Raw genomic sequence first — 19,469 nt, 5'->3', positions numbered from 1 at the left:
CGGGGCGGTAGTCGTTTTGCTCAGTTACCTTAGCTTTCTTGGGAACATGAACAATGGTGGCCCTCTTGAAGCATGTGGGAACAACAGACCGGGATAGGGATTGATTGAATATGTCCGTAAACACACCAGCCAGCTGGTCTGCGCATGCTCTGAGGGCGCGGCTGGGGATGCCGTCTGGGCCTGCAGCCTTGCGAGGGTTGACACGTTTAAATGTTTTCCTCACGTCGGCCGCAATTGAAGGAGAGTCCCCTCGGAGTGTGGTGTCAGGAAAATAACCTCACACTCAACGTCAACAAAACTAAGGAGATAATTGTGGACTTCAGGAAACAGCAGAGGGAACACCCCCTATCCACATCGATGGAACAGTAGTGGAGAGGGTAGTAAGTTTTAAGTTCCTCGGCGTACACATCACAGACAAACTGAATTGGTCCACCCACACAGACAGCATCGTGTAGAAGGCGCAGCAGTGCCTCTTCAACCTCAGGAGGCTGAAGAAATTCGGCTTGTCACTAAAAGCACTCACAAACTTCTACTGATGCACAATCGAGAGCATCCTGTCGGGCTGTATCACCGCCTGGTACGGCACCTGCTCCGCCCACAACCGTAAGGCTCTCCATAGGGTAGTGAGGTCTGCACAACGCATCACCGGGGGCAAACTACCTGCCCTCCAGGACACCTACACCACCCGACGTCACAGGAAGGCCATAAAGATCACTGCCTCTGCCTGTTCACCCCGCTATCATCCAGAAGGCGAGGTCAGTACAGGTGCATCAAAGCTGGGACCGAGATACTGAAAAACAGCTTCTATCTCAAGGCCATCAGACTGTTAAACAGCCACCACTAACATTGAGTGGCTGCTGCCAAAACACTGACTCAACTCCAGCCACTTTAATAATGGGAATTGATGGAAATGATGTAAAATATATCACTAGCCACTTTAAACAATGCTACCTAATATAATGTTTACATACCCTACATTATTCATCTCATATGTATATACTGTACTCTATCATCTACTCCATCTTTATGTAATACTAGCCACTTTAACTATGCCACTTTGTTTACATACTCATCTCATATGTATATACTGCACTCAATACCATCTACTGTATCTTGCCTATGCCGCTCTGTACCATCACGCACTCATATATCTTTATGTACATATTCTTATCCCCTTAAACTTGTGTCTATAAGGTAGCAGTTTTGGAATTGTTAGCTAGATTACTTGTTGGTTATTACTGCATTGTCGGAACTAGAAGCACAAGCATTTCGCTACACTCTCATTAACATCTGCTAACCATGTGTATGTGACAAATACAATTTGATTTGATTGATTTGATATCCAGGCACAATGCACTCTGCTCTGTTCTGTTCAGCTCAGTTCTCACATCTCCCATTCTCAGACGCTAATCTCACAGCCGAGGAAATCGAGTTCATTGACATTTGTTCTTTTGTTCTCCTACAAAGCGTTCTCCTACCTCCATTCTTGTTTTGATACATGGTGGTGAAATGTGGAGTTAATTCTGTTACATTAGAGGGAGGGTAGAACAGCTCTAAACTTAAAGTTATTAAGTTCATTTATTTTTGTCCAGATTTGCACTGTTACATGGCAATCTTGTGTTTTTTGTATAGTTTTTTTTTATTCAAATGTAGTACACGCAATGCTATTTAAACTACTACTCTGTTTAATTACTATTTTTATAGAAGGGAATGGCTAAGGTTTCTCTTTCTGTATTCCTGTGCAGGCTAAATGACGCCCCCGTCAGAGGTTATGAGGACGACGTGGGGAACAAGACCACTATGCGTCTCTTCTACCCTGAGTCGGCCTCCTACAACCCCAGCATGCACAATGACCCCGACACCCTCATGGTCCTAGTGCCTTTCAAACAGCAGGACCTCCGCTGGCTCAAGGAGATCCTGTACGACGAGAAGAGGGTACTGGATGTGTGCGTGCACACACCTCTGTTTTATCTGCTTCCCTGGTACTTGCCATCCAGCCATGGAATGACAAAATATGCAGAATCGATGGCAGCCTTGCCAAACCTACTTGAACATTTTAACTGTGGTCTCAGCAGCCCCAACACCCCCACTCTCTGGTTTAGCTCAGGCTGCTATGGTCGCTCTTAGCATGATTAGGAATAGGGTCATTATCCCCTCACTTACACATCGACTAGGTTGCCCTGAGAAACTGAGTAGAATGAGACTAAAACAGGGCCGCAATTGTGTAGACATAGGCTCTGTGTGTGTGTGCACTCGCTAATCAACGTGTGTGTGTGTGCCAGGTGAGGAAGGGTTTCTGGAAGCCCCCTCCACAGATCTGGCTAGGCAGTACCAGTCGCATCCGGGTACTGGACCCTCACTTCCTGCATGGGACGGCCAGCAGTCTGCTACAAATCCCCCTTCATCCAAAGGGAAAACAGGTAAGGGACCAGCTTCGTCCTATCTACTTTGGGAACCAGGATAAGGGCAGAAATAAATATTTGAAGTGGACTTAAGCTCTATCAAAAATCTTGAAAGACTGCAGTACTCAAAAGTGCAATATTTGATTTGCTACAGCACTTAAAATGGAATATTATTTAGCTAACAGGCTTTTTGACTTGAGGTCAAGAGTGGTGTTTGTACCACATAAGTGCACAAATGAACATTTTGCTCCTCTTGACATTTCATCAACGTCATTAAAAGATGAGGCCTTGATGTTTTTTTTTAGGCCTCTCAGTACATCCTTAAAAATAATTGGTTGTTGAACAGGGGCCAGTGTTCTGTGCTGTCTGTAAGCATTTCTACCAGCTACAGTTTGGAAAGGAGAAGGTCAGTTTCAAACGCTCTACTGAATACCCAGAAATGGAAGAGCAAGAAAAACAGAAAATATCAGTGGAACATATGCAGAATGGAACAACAGAACTAATGGAATCAAGAAAAATTATTGTGAAATAGAATATTGTGACAGATTACACTTTAATAGTAAGCCATTGAGCTGTTTTCTGTTCACAAATTGGACCACAATTCTCCGCTTGGCTGAGGAATTCTGGGTTTTGAAATAAATTATACATAGATTTGAACTATAACTAATGTGGAATTATGTTTTCATTGGCCAAGAGGTCCATCTGCCAAGAGAGCCTGTTCAGTGCATGGTGGAGATGTCTTTGAGATGGAACAAAGCCAGGTTTAGTTTGTTCTCCCAGCGAGCCCCTAAGCTGTGCACCCTTTGGACTGCTGAAACAACATTGAGCCAAGGTAACAGTGGTAAAGAAGGGGTACTGCAGGCGATCAGTCCGACAGTAGCCCTCCATCTGCGTGGCCCTATTGGCTACTCCGAGCACTCGGCCCTGACCCTTTTCCCCACTCTCTCCTCTGCCCTGACCCTTTTCCCCACTCTCTCCTCTGCCCTGTCTCTTTCCTGGTTCAGAGGAGCCTGTGTGTGCCCCATCAGCCAGCAGGAGGCTAAGAGGACCTGACCGCAGACCCACAGCCCCTATGCCTCTCTCACCCCGCCCCGTGGGTGCCATGTTGGCAGTCATCCACATGCCCTGTGAGAAGGCAGCAGCAGGCAGTCCCCCTGGTTACAATAGAGGCTGACTGAGCTGAGGGCTAGAGGGCTAACTAATGCCCCTGCCAGTCACAGTCCCCAATGCCTCTCCCACCCCTTTCCAAAACAAAGATCCCACTCCCACCACTCTGGTCTGGCTGGGGAACAGCAGTGACAATATTCACCCCCTCTCACCAAGGCCCCATGGGCCCACATCCAAACTATGCGACGCACTACAGAAGTTGGAATGGTCGTTGACCGACCACATTAGGCTAATGCACCCAGCCCAGCCAGGCTCATTGGGAACCTGGTTTGGAGGAATGTCCCCAACGGTGTGATGAAGAGAAGTAGGGGTTTGAGAACTTGACTGGTCCTGTCCAATTTCTCTCTCCTTGAGGTTGGATGTCCACCCCAGACCGCATGCTCATAAAGCCTTGCGGGCCACGCTCTGACAGATACGTCAGTTTCCTGCGTGGAAAAAGGATGCGTCTCGCCACGAACAGGGGAAGGAGATCGAATGCATGTTACTGATAGGAGGAGCAGAATGGAAGTTTTATTCATGTGTCACAATATTGATGTTTAAAAAGTGCCTCTTACACAGACATTTACTTTAGAAAGGGTCCTGCACCCAGTATTGGCCCGGTCTGCCATTTTGAAGGTTTTGTGTCTTGATTTATTTTCATTTTATTTGGCTGATTTATACTGCAGACCCTCCGTAGGGGTCTATTGGAAGGAATTGGGAAAGCAGTAGGGTGGAGTAATGTACCTGAACAAGAAGCTTTCTTGGAAATGGTGGGTAGTTGAGTAAACCAAGGGTAATGATTACATGGGAGAGTGGGGTTGAGCCACCCTTGTTTCTAGGAAACAATTTATAATTTGACCAAATACTTAGGAAGAAGAAACCACATGGTAAAAGTTAGGTCCAACTACTTACCACTTAGATACTTTTAAGACTGTTTTATACATGAGTTTGTCTTTACGCTTCAATATGAGCTCCTTAACCTAGCATGAAAGTGTGTTATTGTACCTTTGTGGGCTAATATAGTCAAAATATTTGCCTTAAGTTTAGCAAATGGTTGCTCTAATGGCAAGTTGAGCAAAGTGTTTCCCTCCCAGGTGTAATGCAAGGCATTATTGCTGGGATATGAGGTAACAAAAGGGTCTGGCCTATATTGAACGTTTTTTTATTTATTTTTTTAAGTACAAGGTTTTTATTCGGTGTTAAGCCTGTGTTAAAAGACACAAAGTGATTGTGTTGAATTGCATTTGGGAAATAAAGATAGACATGGTTTAAAAAGGTAGTGGTAATATTACATTCAGTACAGAAATGTGTAGGTGACTTACCCTGTCCCACTTTTTTCAAAACTAATGTCTACATGAATTCTGATTAGTTCCAGGGATACACAACATATTAAATATTTGAAAATATCTTTGTTAGAAAGAGTACTGTTTCCCTTGTTGGGAGTGATGCTGAGTGTAAACAATGGCTCAATTTATCCCACTCTCCCCAAGGACAGATAAGGAAAGGCTATTGGAAAGTGAACACAGTGCACCATTTGGAAATGGGAAATTTATACTCCCTCACAGCTGTCATGTGGAAACAATTCCCCTGTGAACATTAGTAATCATTTAATAAAATAAAAAGTCACCTTTTTATTTAACCAGGTAGGCCAGTTGAGAACAAGTTATCATTTACAACTGCGACCTGGCAAAGATAAAGCAAAGCAGTGCGACACAAACACAGAGTTACACATGGAATAAACAAACTTACAGTTAATAACACAATGGATTAGTAATCATTTAAGTCAGCAAGAGCTGAATCAAACCAGGGACACCCCTCACATTGTTCTGGAGACAAAAGTAATAATACCATCTCCCTTTGTCCCAGTACACATTAAGGAAAGGGCACACTGCTCTGTAATATACCAGTGATGCCAACTAATGTACTAGAAGTGCAGAACTAGAGGACTCATGAGTTTTTACAGGTCCCTGCTACCCCCTAGTGTCAAACACGATACTGCATGTCTGTTACCATGCCATAGTTGTCATTGGTTTTGGTTCTCACTCCTACAGAAACCAGTACACCCCACCACAGGGATCCTAGCCGTGTTTGTGGCACTCAACTACTGTGACGTGGTGCACATAGCTGGGTTTGGATATCCAGCATCCAAAAACCAGAAGTATCCTATACACTACTATGGATATGACACTATGAAATCCATGAAGGTGAGTGTACATGGGATTTTACTCAACTCCCATGTCAGGGATGAACACTCTTAAGTGTTCTACGCCATGGTAGTATATTTTTTTTTTGTGCACTTGTGTCTATATTTTCAAAAAAAAATTCAGGCAAAATAGGTGATATGTTTAGGCTTTGCTTTCGTTCTGTTTCAGGATTCCTACCACGACCTTACCCATGAAGCAGAAGCCTTAAAACAACTAGAGGATTCGGGGGCTATCATGTACTTACACCCTCACTCCTGACACACATGGGCACGGTCCAGAAACAGCCCCTATCCCTTACCTCCTAGGAACTTAATCAAAATCTGAAAGGAATTTTCACTGCACTGCTAATACCTATACATTTTCCTTTAGATCTACACACAAGCCTAGGTGGTAGAGGCTAGGGGTGTTTTTGGACTGGGTTACACGCAGATGCCAGTTGTGAACTTGAATCCCCTCTGCTGGCAATATGGTCCATACAGTCCAAACATCATAATCACACATTGTGCCAGTCTTAATTCACCTCACTCTTATTGAAAATAAATACGTATTTTCAGAAAAATATATATATTTAAAAAATAATAATAATTCTTCTGAGTTCTGATTTTATTTTTTTTATTTTAAATAACGTTTAAAAAATTGTCTCTTAAATGTTACCACTGGATATTTTATTGTATGTAATTAATTTTTATTAAAATGAAATCTAAATGGAAATATCACTGTTCAGTTTAAAATTTCTTAGCAAAGACTGATTTCTTTTGTGCCATGGTCAGACATTTTTGTAAATAATTTATTGATGCTTTTTTAGTTGTGAATATTTTTGTCTTATGAGATGTACATTATGAACACCTGCTCTTTCCATGAGTCAGACTGACCATGTGAAAACTATGATCCCTTATTGATGTCACTTGTTAAATCCACTTCAATGTAGATAAAGGGGAGGAGACATGTTAAAGAAGGATTTTTAACCCTTAAGACAATTGAGACATTGATTGTGTATGTGTGCCATTGAGGGTGAATTGGCAAGACAAAGATTTGAAGTGCCTTTGAACGGGGTCTGGTAGTAGATGCCAGGCACACCGGTTTGTGCAACGCTGCTTGGTTTTTCAGTTTCCTGTGTGTATCAAGAATGGTCCACCAAAGGACATCCAGACAACTGTGGGAAGCATTGGGCCAGCATTCCTGTGCAACACTTTCGATACCTTGTGGTGTCCATGCCCCAATGAATTGATGCTGTTCTGAGGGCAAAGGAGGGTATAACTCACTATTATGAAGGCATTGTTTTGTACACTCAATGTATGTAGCGGAGTTCATTGTAATTTGGTTTATGGGAAAGCGATAGCTGACCTTTGTTAGCTTCATGGAAGTGTATTTACAGTGGAAGTTCTGTCAGCTTTTGGCCACTAGATGGCGAAAAGGCACTCCATGAAGTTGGCGATGGATACAGTTGGTAGCCTCTCCTTTCACAGTCCCCAGAAAACAGACACTTCAGAGATTTTAAGTTTGGTGCAGTTCCAACAACAGCAGCCATCCGTACCATGCAGTACTTGTGCTAAAGCCAATCCTGAACATCTGGAGCACCAGGAGACCGTGCAAGACTCTTTATTCAGTGACTAAATAATGCTACTAGTGACAGATGCTAATGATGTTTTTTAACCACTCTAAATGCAGTGCCATCCTTATTAGAGCTCACATTAAGTTCTATCTGTCACTACATCCTCATTGCCAGCGAGTGGCCAAGCACCGCCTCACTCATAGTCTAACCCAAATCAGTCAGTAAGTCTTCTACACAGGAGCGGACATAGTGATTTGGAGGAGTCAGGCAGAGGCCAGTTTGAGCCCCCCCACCACCCCCTGCTAAGAAGTAAATGGGATTTCTAGTAGATATATGATTTCACTAAACATTTTCTTTTAATGTGCCATGAACATAACCTCCTGACTGGTTCATGGTCTTCATCTGATTGTCAAACAAATCACTTCAAGAAGTAGGTTACCTCAAATCAAATGTTATTAGTCGCATACACATGAAACAAAAATAGAACTGTTTGGCCATAATGACCATCATTTGTTTGGAGGAAAAAGGGGGTGGCTTGCAAGCAGAAGAACACCATCCCAACCATGAAGCATGGGAGTGGCAGCATCATGTTGTTGGGGTGCTTTGCTGCAGGAGGGGCTGGTGCGCTTCACAAAATAGATGGCATGAGGTAGGAAAATTATGTGGATATATTGAAGCAACATCTCAAGACATCAGTCAGGATGTTTTAAACTTGGTCGCAAATGGGTCCTCCAAATTGAAAATGACCCCAAGCATACTTCTAAAGTTGTGGCAAAATTGCTTATGGACAACAAAGTCAAGCTTTTGGAGTGACCATCACAAAGCCCTGACCTCAAACCTATAGAGCATTTGTGGGCAGAAGTGAAAAAGTGTGTGCGAGCAAGGAGGCCTACAGACCTGACTCAGTTACTCCAGCTCTGTCAGGAGGAATGGGCCAAAATTCACCCAAATTATTGTGGGAAGCTTGTAGAAGGCTACCCGAAATGTTTGACCCAAGTTAAACAATTTTAAACGCAATACACTCAATTCATATTTGGTAGCATGTAAACTTCTGACCCACTGGGAATGTGATGAAAAAAATAAAAGCTAAAATAAATCATTCTCTACTATTATTCTGACATTTCACATTCTTAAAATAAAGTGGTGACCCTAACTGACCTAAGACAGGGCATTTGTACTCTGATTACATTTCAGGAATTGTGAGAAACTGAGTTTAAATGACTTCAACTGTATAGTCCTTCTCTCGTCTGTATACAATATCAGCTTTCCACTCGATACAATTAAATCTCTGTGCTACACAATTTAATGGTATGGGTTGTTGTTGTTTAGAAGGGTAAAAGTATTTACTGTGCTTACAACTACAGTACTGTACATTAGACAAGCCCAGTGAGCAAAATTGTTTGAAAGATGTTTTTTCAACTAAAAATGTCTTTCTGATACCTTGTGCTCATAGGGAGGTTCAGCTCAGCTCTCAATTACCACAAGGTCAAGACTTTTAAAGGTTTTCCTGTGGCTCATATCTGGGACGTCATAATTGAATGAACTGCTAAATTAAAAAATACTTGTTTTATTTCAGTTGAAATGGCACCTGAAATGCATAGCCTCTCGATTAAGGCATGTCCTCTGCGTATCTGTGCCTTGGCCGATCTGTTTACACTGTCTATTATGGTACGGTGCATCCAGGGAAGAGACCTCCTATTCACTGAGGAGACCAGTCTAATCTCACCAAAACAACTGAGTTTGATAATGTAGAGTGGCCATTTCATGCAACTTAAAACCAATTTGATACTGTGTGTTGAAACAAATAATTTACTTTATTCATTTAACCATTCAGTTTCAGTCTCCAGGGCCCAGTTTGTCCAAGTTATCTGGATTTCAGCTATAGGATTAAATGCAAAGAAATCTACTGAACAAAAATATAAACGCAGCATGCAACAATTTCAAAGATTTTGCTGAGTTACAGTTCTTACAAGGAAATCATTCAATTGAAATGCATTAATTAGTCCCTAATCTATGGATTTCACATGACTGGGCAGGGGTGCAGCCATGGGTGGGCCTAGGAGGGCATAGGCCCGTCCATTTGGAGGCCAGGCCGACCCTCTGGGGATCCAGGCCCAGCCAATCAGAATTCATATTTTTTCCCCCCACAAAAGGGCTTTATTACAGACAGAAATACACCTCCCCCTTCTGACGATCCCACAGGTGAAGAAGCCGGATGTGGAGGTCCTGGGCTGGCGTGATTACACACAGTCTGCGGTTGTGAGGCCAGGTTGGACATTCTGCCAAATTCTCTAAACTAATGTTGGAGGTGGCTTATGGTAGAGAAATTAATATGAAATGATCTGGCAAAAGCCCTGGTGGACATTCCTGCAGTCAGTATGCCAATTGCATGCTCCCTCAACTTGAGACATCTGTGGCATAGTGTTGTGACAAAACTGCACATTTTAAAGTGGCCTTGTCCCAGGCACAAGGTGCACCTGTGTAATGTTCATGCTGTTTAATCAGCTTCTTGATATGCCACACCTGTCAGGTGGATGGATTATCTTGACAAAGGATCAAATGCTCACTAACAGGGATATAAACAAATTTGTGCACAACATTTGAGAGATGTTTTTTGTGCATATGCATGGGACCAGCACTTTACATGTTGCATTTATATTCAACTCAATGATTTGTCTGTTCTAATCATTCTATTTATTTGCATTTAGTCCTATCTGATAACTTTGGAAAAACTAGGCCCAGAGCACTACCATTATATGTTGAGGGGATTGACTGATTTAAAAGCTTATAGTGTAGTTATCTCCGTTCTCTCTGTATTCTGTCCGAGACACAACTGGCCACGAATGAAGAACTCTGATGATTGTTGATGCACATAACTGCCATGGTGTTGATGAGAGGAGCTCACTGTGTCATTCTTAATGGGCTGCTCTCTCACACTCTGTCCTCTTATGCAACTGACTGAGAAACTGTGGGCTGTTTACAAGAGAGCTGGAAACCAGGTCAGTCTGTTGGAGGAGGATGTGTGCACGCAGTTCAACCTGGCTGGCTCTAGACATTATTGTTTTGAGCAGTACACTGTTTATCTCTGGCCAACTGATTTATGGGTGCAAACAAATAGATCAAATTGAGATGTATTCTCTTGCCTTCTCAGATATTTACACAGCAACACTATCATTTAAAAGCCTATTATTCTGAATTTGATTCAACTGTGACTTTAATTGCCCTGTGCAGACAAATGTGATGTTCTTGTTTTATATATATATATATATTTACACACTGAGGTTGGAATAATACTGTGAAAATAATTATAATGCCATTTTAGTGTAAGAGCTATTTGAAAAAATCTGACATCTCTGACTGTTTTGGTGGGATGGAGAAATGCCTGCCTGGTTACATCACCAGGTGGTATATGAGTTAATAGACCAATAAGAAAGGGTTCCAAACCTTTCTGCCAATAACAGCTTATATTCAGTTTTCCCCTCCCCACTCAGACCACTCCCAGATGGTCCTAACATAATTATTGCTTTAGAAATGGCTCTTTCCCAAAAAGCTTTTTTTGTTAGTTTTCAATTAAAATACAATCACAATGAGGTACTAAATCGTTAACCAGAAATAATTTGATATTGAGAACGGCTGCATTGGACCCTTTTTTAAGAAGTTTTCCTTGATAAGCCAGTTCAGCCAGAGACCTACCTCATATCTAATTTCACCATATGGTACATACATGCAGTCCACCCATTATGATATTTTGCAAACCAGTTCGATTACTGGCCCGATGCTCTTAACCTCTAGAGATGGAGACTCAATGCTGAAGTGTTGGAGCCCAGAGGAACGTTTCTCTCTGGATTGTGTGGGATGCAAGGAAGAAGGGGTGTATTCTACCTGGAGAAGGATCTAGCTTTACACACCACTCACTCGCCCACAGTGAGGGGCACTGCAGTGATTCAGGTGCTTCTCCCATAAACACCAAAGCTTAATGAAGTAGGGAACTGGGTACATGGGGGAGAATAATGAAAAGAATAAGCTTATTTTTCGTGTGCGTGGGCACTCTTTAGAAATGGGTGTCCAAGTTTGATGTCCTCTCTTTCTACCCGAAGTTCTGCAGTAAGGATGACTGCTCACAGTTGTAATGAACACTTTCAGTATGGATAAAAAGGGAAGCTGTGCGGGACAAGTGGAATGGTTACTTTCACTGATTCAAGGAAAACCTGGCATACCTAATTATTTGTTTTATTTAGATGGGCAAGTCTGTTTATAACAAATTCTTATTTACAATGACGGCCTACTCCAGGCTAACCCGGACGACGCAGGGAACTGGGTACAGTTCCTATGGGACTCCCAATCACGGCCGGATGTGATACAGATACTACATTCGCTAAAATCCTATTTAAAGTTTATAGTCCAACGTTTTAAGACCATTGCTTCAAGAGATGTTCAACGAATTCGCACGTCAAGTATGGGTCGCGACGTGTCAGACTAAGTGTTTAATTACTGGAATTAATTTGGCCAAGAGCAACTGCGCTCTCTGTGCAGTGCGCACTCTGCTTAGCAGCGGTGCCTCTGCTCAGTTTGGCAGCTGCGCGAGTGGGAGGAGATGCCCGTGTGCTTTACCAGATATTTTTCCTGCAGTTTTATTGAAGATCACTCCACGACCCACACGCTGCATTGCTTTCGTTCAGAAGTAGATGATGCGCTGTCAGCCACTTTGATCGTTCCCACTCGCCATCACCAAATGGACTCAAGGTAGCCACAAGTTCTGACTGAGCTCAATTGTCATGAAACGCAAATACAGCGATTAGTTTCTCTATCTTGGTTTAATACAAGGAGCGCCCACAAAATGTTTTGTGCAGGGATGTGCTTAGTAATGAGTCTCACAAAACGAACAAATTAAAACGACACGTCCTGACCAAACATCCACAGCATGACGGTAAACCCATGGAGTTATTTCAGAACAGGGCAGAATGCTTTAGGAAACAATGCTTCGACAGTGGAAAAGTAAGTCAGCTAGCAAGGCATTGTTGTCATTTTATAACAGGTGGCGATACGCAGAAATAAGGGAGTACAGTACTATGTCTCAGAGGTGTGAGTTTATTTTTCAAAAAATCCCGTTGCACACAACGAATAGCTAGCTAGCTAACTACTGATACTATAACCCTAAGTAACTACAGATGAAGTTGAACATTTCAGCCGTCTGTACATTTTTACTGTATAAATTATTGTTGAAAACAGTCTAGATTGGAACTGTTACTTTTTAAATAGAAGTAATAATTTTTATTCTGGAATAAACCGATTGACGCAAGATGCAGTTAACAGTTCATGGTTGCGGTCTCCTGTCTGACTGCGAATGCAGTAGATGTTCTTATCCAGTTTGGCACCACATACCTGTACCTATATGAGTCAGGGTTCTCAACAATGGCATACTTTTAAAAAAACTTTAAAGTACAGTAACAGACTCTATTCTAAGCATGACCCCAGGGTTGCACTGTCAAAAACTAAGCCCAGAACAGAGATGCTTGTTGAAAACTTCAACCAGCTACACGCTAGGAGTGTATGTGTGTGTATATATATATATATATACTGGTCTACATCTGTGTGATGTGATCAGTCAGTTTTTTTTTCCAGTTCAGAATGATTATTTTTTATTGTATTTTAACAGCAAGTTTCAGCCTTGACCTTTTTTTCAACAATACTTTGTACAATCAAATCTAATTTTATTTGTCACATACACATGGTTAGCAGATGTTAATGTGAGTGTAGCGAAATGCTTGTGCTTCTAGTTCCGACAATGCAGTAATAACCAACAAGTAATCTAACTAACAATTCCAAAACTACTGTCTTATACACAATGTAAGGGGATAAAGAATATTCTGCACTGGAGTTGCGTTCCCATGCAAAACTAGACAGATAGCTAACAACTCAGTCTTCAATAAAACTCCCAAGGCGTGACTTTTCTTGAATGAATATATTGTAAACGTTTATGTTGTGAAACTGCAAAATACAGAAAATAATATACTTTAGTGTTCAATTCACACCGACATACTGTAGCTGTACATTAAACATTTGAAGTTGCATAAATACAAAGCATGCGCTAAGGTACCATGCATCTGGCATGATGCCAAACCATATAGCTAATTGTTAACCATATGGTAATTGGCTCCTTTCATTACTCTAATAATGCATAACCATCTATGTAGAATAACAAAGCATATTACACTAGAAACAGTAACAAAACTACAGTATTGTATATTTTACAATTCGTTTGCATGACGCATGAGCAAAGTAATACAGCTAACGACATACATTAAAGGCATTGCAATTTGTGAGTAAATGCAACCAACATTGATATGTAAGCAACTCTATCAATAACAAGATTATCATCATTAGCTAAATGCTTGAATCGAACTTGCAAACAAATATTTTTCCAAGGCTGAAGCGTGACAAGAAATAACTACATTGAAAGACCTGCACCGTAGCGTTGTGTGTAGCTGTTTCTATGCGTGCAAAACAAATTCTGTACTTTCTGTTTGTGTCGTCTTTCTATGTTCCAGAAAGCGCCACTCGGGGGCAAATAACACCATTGAACATAATGAAAATCCAATTTAACCATTGTAATAAAATAATCTGTTACCTTCTAATAGGATGGCAGCACAAAGAATATGTACATAAAAATATATGAATGAGTGATGGTACAGAGCAGCATAGGCAAGATACAGTAGATGGTATCGAGTACAGTATATACATATGACATGCGTATGTAAACAAAGCGGCATAGTTAAAGTGGCTAGTGATACATGTATTACATAAGCATTCAGTAGATTCAGTAGAGTACAGTATATACGTATACATATGAGATGAATAATGTAGGGTATGTAAACATTATATTAGGTAGCATTGTTTAAAGTGGCTAGTGATATATTTTACATAATTTCCCATCAATTCCCATTATTAAAGTGGCTGGAGTTGAGTCAGTGTGTTGGCAGCAGCCACTCAATGTTAGTGGTGGCTGTTTAACAGTCTGATGGCCTTGAGATAGAAGCTGTTTTTCAGTCTCTCGGTCCCAGCTTTGATGCACCTGTAATGACCTCGCCTTCTGGATGATAGCGGGGTGAACAGGCAGTGGCTCGGGTGGTTTTTGTCCTTGATGATCTTTGTGGCCTTCCTGTAACATCGGGTGGTGTAGGTGTCCTGGAGGGCAGGTAGTTTGCCCCCGGTGATGCGTTGTGCAGACCTCACTACTCTCTGGAGAGCCTTATGGTTGTGGGCGGAGCAGTTGCCGTACCAGGCGGTGATACAGCCCGCCAGGATGCTCTCGATTGTGCATATGTAGAAGTTTGTGAGTGCTTTTGGTGACAAGCCGAATTTCTTCAGCCTCCTGAGGTTGAAGAGGCGCTGCTGCGCCTTCTTCACGATGCTGTCTGTGTGAGTGGACCAATTCAGTTTGTCTGTGATGTGTATGCCGAGGAACTTAAAACTTACTACCCTCTCCACTACTGTTCCATCGATGTGGATAGGGGGGTATTCCCTCTGCTGTTTCCTGAAGTCCACAATCATCTCCTTAGTTTTGTTGACGTTGAGTGTGAGGTTATTTTCCTGACATCACACTCCGAGGGCCCTCACCTCCTCCCTGTAGGCCGTCTCGTCGTTGTTGGTAATCAAGCCTACCACTGTTGTGTTGTCCGCAAACTTGATGATTGAGTTGGAGGCGTGCGTGGCCACGCAGTCGTGGATGAACAGGGAGTACAGGAGAGGGCTCAGAACGCACCCGTGTGGGGCCCCAGTGTTGAGGATCAGCGGGGTGGAGATGTTGTTGCCTATCCTCACCAGCTGGGGGCGGCCCGTCAGGAAGTCCAGTACCCCGCCACAGGGCGTGGTCGAGACCCAGGGTCTCGAGCTTGATGACGAGCTTGGAGGGTACTATGGTGTTGAATGCCGAGCTGTAGTCGATGAACAGCATTCTTACATAGGTATTCCTCTTGTCCAGATGGGTTAGGGCAGTGTGCAGTGTGGTTGAGATTGCATCGTCTGTGGACCTATTTGGGCGGTAAGCAAATTGGAGTGGGTCTAGGGTGTCAGGTAGGGTGGAGGTGATATGGTCCTTGACTAGTCTCTCAAAGCACTTCATGATGACGGAAGTGAGTGCTACGGGGCGGTAGTCGTTTAGCTCAGTAACCTTCGCTTTCTTGGGAACAGGAACAATGGTGGCCTTCTTGAAGCATGTGGGAACAGCAGACTGGTATAGTGATTGATTGAATATGTCCGTAAATACACCGGCCAGCTGGTCTGCGCATGCTTTGAGGGCGCGGCTGGGGATGCCGTCTGAGCCTGCAGCCTTGCGAGGGTTAACACGTTTAAATGATTTACTCACCTCGGCTGCAGTGAAGGAGAGTCCGCATGTTTTCGTTGCAGGCCGTGTCAGTGGCACTGTATTGTCCTCAAAGCGGGCAAAAAAGTTATTTAGTCTGCCTGGGAGCAAGACCTCCTGGTCCGTGATTGGGCTGGTTTTCTTCTTGTAGTCCGTGATTGACTGTAGACCCTGCCACATACATTTACATTACATATTACATTTAAGTCATTTAGCAGACGCTCTTATCCAGAGCGACTTACAAATTGGTGCATTCATCTTATGACATCCAGTGGAACAGCCACTTTACAATAGTGCATCTAAATATTTTAAGGGGGAGGGGGGGGGGTGAGAAGGATTACTTTATCCTATCCTAGGTATTCCTTAAAGAGGTGGGGTTTCAGGTGTCTCCGGAAGGTGGTGATTGACTCCGCTGTCATGGCGTCGTGAGGGAGTGTGTTCCACCATTGGGGAGCCAGAGCAGCGAACAGTTTTGACTGGGCTGAGCGGGAACTGTACTTCCTCAGTGGTAGGGAGGCGAGCAGGCCAGAGTTGGATGAACGCAGTGCCCTTGTTTGGGTGTAGGGCCTGATCAGAGCCTGGAGGTACTGAGGTGCCGTTCCCCTCACAGCTCCGTAGGCAAGCACCATGTTCTTGTAGCGGATGCGAGCTTCAACTGGAAGCCAGTGGAGAGAGCGGAGGAGCGGGGTGACGTGAGAGAACTTGGGAAGGTTGAACACCAGACGGGCTGCGGCGTTCTGGATGAGTTGTAGGGGTTTAATGGCACAGGCAGGGAGCCCAGCCAACAGCGAGTTGCAGTAATCCAGACGGGAGATGACAAGTGCCTGGATTAGGACCTGCGCCGCTTCCTGTGTGAGGCAGGGTCGTACTCTGCGGATGTTGTAGAGACATACCTCTTGTGTCTGAGCCGTTGAATTGAGATTCTACTTTCTCTATACTGACGCTTAGCTTGTTTGATAGCCTTGCGGAGGGAATAGCTGCACTGTTTGTATTCGGTCATATTACCAGTCACCTTGCCCTGATTAAAAGCAGTGGTTCGCGCTTTCAGTTTCCCGCGAATGCTGCCATCAATCCACGGTTTCTGGTTAGGGAATGTTTTAATCGTTGCTATGGGAACGACATCTTCAACGCACGTTCTAATGAACTCGCACACCGAATCAGCGTATTCGTCAATGTTGTTATCTGACGCAATACGAAACATATCCCAGTCCACGTGATGGAAGTGTGGAATCAGAGTGTGGAATCAGCTTGGTCGGACCAGCGTTGGACAGACCTTAGCATGGGAGCTTCTTGTTTTAGTTTCTGTCTGTAGGCAGGGATCAGCAAAATGGAGTCGTGGTCAGCTCTTCCGAAAGGAGGGCGGGGCAGGGCCTTATATGCGTCGCGGAAGTTAGAATAACAATGATCCAAGGTTTTTCCAGCCCTGGTTGCGCAATCAATATGCTGATACAATTTAGGGAGTCTTGTTTTCAGATTAGCCTTGTTAAAATCCCTGGCTACAATGAATGCAGCCTCAGGATGTATGGATTCCAGTTTGCAAAGCGTCAAATAAAGTTCGTTCAGAGCCATCGATGTGTCTGCTTGGGGGGGAATATAAATGGCTGTGATTGTAATCGAAGAGAATTCTCTTGGTAGATAATGCGGTCGACATTTGATTGTGAGGAATTCTAAATCAGGTGAACAGAAGGATTTGAGTTCCTGTATGTTTCTGTGATCACACCACGTCTCGTTAGCCACAAGGCATACGCCCCCGCCCCTCTTCTTACCAGAAAGATGTTTGTTTCTGTCGGCGCGATGCGTGGAGAAACCCGCTGGCTGCACCGTCTCCGATAGCGTCTCTCCAGTGAGCCATGTTTCCGTGAAGCAAAGAATGTTGCAGTCTCTGATGTCCCTCTGGAATGCTACCCTTGCTCGGATTTCATCAACCTTGTTGTCAAGAGACTGGACATTGGCGAGAAGAATGCTAGGGAGTGGTGCACGATGTGCCCGTCTCCGGAGTCTGACCAAAAAAAAAAAAAACATGAATAGGTGTTTATATGGGTGTTTTGTCATTTGTCTAATAATTCATTTGTTTTAGGCATAAGGGCAATAAAATGTACTGATATGTACATATAGTTGCATGTTTTCATAAGCTTTGGTGTGAAGAAAACACAGGATTTCTTATTTGGGTCCCAGGCTGGAAAAGTTTAAGAACCCCTAACCTAAGTTATGGTTTTATGGCAAGAGGAGTAATTCATCTCCCTGACAACCAACAAAGATCAGTTGTCCTGGACGATTTAAAGTCTGGTAGACTGCCATTTTCTCCTAAACTGCGGTTGAAGGTGTTGTGGCCAAACATTGTTGTTTGTGTTATTGAGCAGCACTACAGTTGCTGGCTGCTATAGGTGGACAGGGTCAGGGGGGAATTGGTATGCTGTGTGCATAATAAACCATGACTGCGAAGGCTGCGTGTGTGGTTTTATCCATGGTCTGATTGCAGATCTCAGGGTTGTTTACCCCTGCAGTACTCTCAGGGACGCTTGTCTCGCTTCATTCACTGAGAATCTCTGGCCATTTTGCTGGCATGTGGGGGGGATTTCTGCCAGGCACCACTGTCTGTCTGGCAGCGTGCCCACTGTCAGTGTTACTGTCAGTCTTATCTGTCTGTCATCTGCTCCTGTCCTCCAGCATCTTAAGCTAGAACAGAGTGTCACAAGACTGTGTCACCATGCTTCTATTAACAACGCCAGTTTATGTTCCATCTGACTGACTAGGGACAGGTAAACAAGAGTGACATTCAAGCAGGAGGCCTTAATGCTCAAATTAGTTTTGTTTTTCAAATCCGTATTGGAATACTGACTGTCCAAACAGCAAGTTACAAGTGACCAGATTTGTGTGTGTGCAGACTAGTCATTTGCTGACATGGCTACGCTAGTTGTCATGGTAATGGAGGGTGTGTGTAGTGGTGGTGGTGTTCTTGCTTTCTATCACTCAGAAGTTATGTAGCAAGCTAAGGTGACAACAGTGCTTGCCATGGAAGTTTCCCAGTAGCTTTGAGTGTTCAAAATCAGTTTAAGAACACTTAAAGCCTCAGAATAAGATGATCCAACTTTCCAAACAAGTCATTTTTGGCTAGCCACGGCAGTCAACTAGCTAGCTAGGTAGCGGTTTCGCTTTCTAGCATGTTCACTAATCTGTTTGACAAAAACGTGGTAGCTTGTTAATCGTTTACAAACTGTCAACAGAGTAGCTAGCAAGCAACACAATCCGACAAATACATCTCAAACCCACAAGAGGGAAAATAAATCACATATGGCTTTTCAGACAAGTCACATTTCCAGGAATCAGATCTGTAAACGATTTCAAACCATGAAATATCCAGTTTGATGTGCTTTTTGTCTGTTCAGACTGTAGGAAAAATAACTTATTTTTAAAATGTATTTTATTTGAGTCACTTCAAACAGCCAGTGTGAACAAGGCTAAACCCACTTAATCCCATCAATCACAGTAGTAAAAAAGTATTATTTGTACTTTACAGGCTCTAGAGAATGTAAAGTTATACTTATCAACAAATAAGCCATTAAGGTATCTAGTATTTTTCTGAGAAGTGTCATGATTTCTCAAAATGGTCACAAGCATACAATTCAAAGGTATAGTTCAAATTTGCCACCAGAAGTCTGTTTTCGACACTTAAAGAACAAATACATTGTTTTTTAAAAATATCTTATTTGTAAATATGTAGTCTTATGTATCAAAATTTACATTGAAGAATGTAAAATATGACATTTTGATTTAACACTTTTGGTTACTACATGATTCCATAT

General features: G+C 43.0%; 1 protein-coding gene across 1 annotated transcript in view; it reads left to right on the top strand.

Moving 5' to 3' along the window:
* Positions 1-6,463, top strand: part of LOC118397525 (CMP-N-acetylneuraminate-beta-galactosamide-alpha-2,3-sialyltransferase 4-like) — a 33,936-nt gene extending 27,473 nt beyond the window's left edge. The window contains exons 8-11 of the mRNA XM_035792393.2: positions 1,746-1,935; positions 2,283-2,420; positions 5,600-5,752; positions 5,921-6,463. Coding sequence (XP_035648286.1) covers positions 1,746-1,935; positions 2,283-2,420; positions 5,600-5,752; positions 5,921-6,010 — 571 coding nt within the window. The 3' untranslated portion in view covers positions 6,011-6,463. The remainder of the gene's footprint in view (positions 1-1,745; positions 1,936-2,282; positions 2,421-5,599; positions 5,753-5,920) is intronic.
* Positions 6,464-19,469: the final 13,006 nt, after the last annotated feature.

This window comes from Oncorhynchus keta, chromosome 18, assembly GCF_023373465.1.
Source record: "Oncorhynchus keta strain PuntledgeMale-10-30-2019 chromosome 18, Oket_V2, whole genome shotgun sequence".
Lineage (NCBI taxonomy): Eukaryota > Metazoa > Chordata > Actinopteri > Salmoniformes > Salmonidae > Oncorhynchus > Oncorhynchus keta.
The sequence above is the reverse complement of the archived record's forward strand: the minus strand, read 5'-3'. Positions and strand labels throughout refer to the sequence as shown.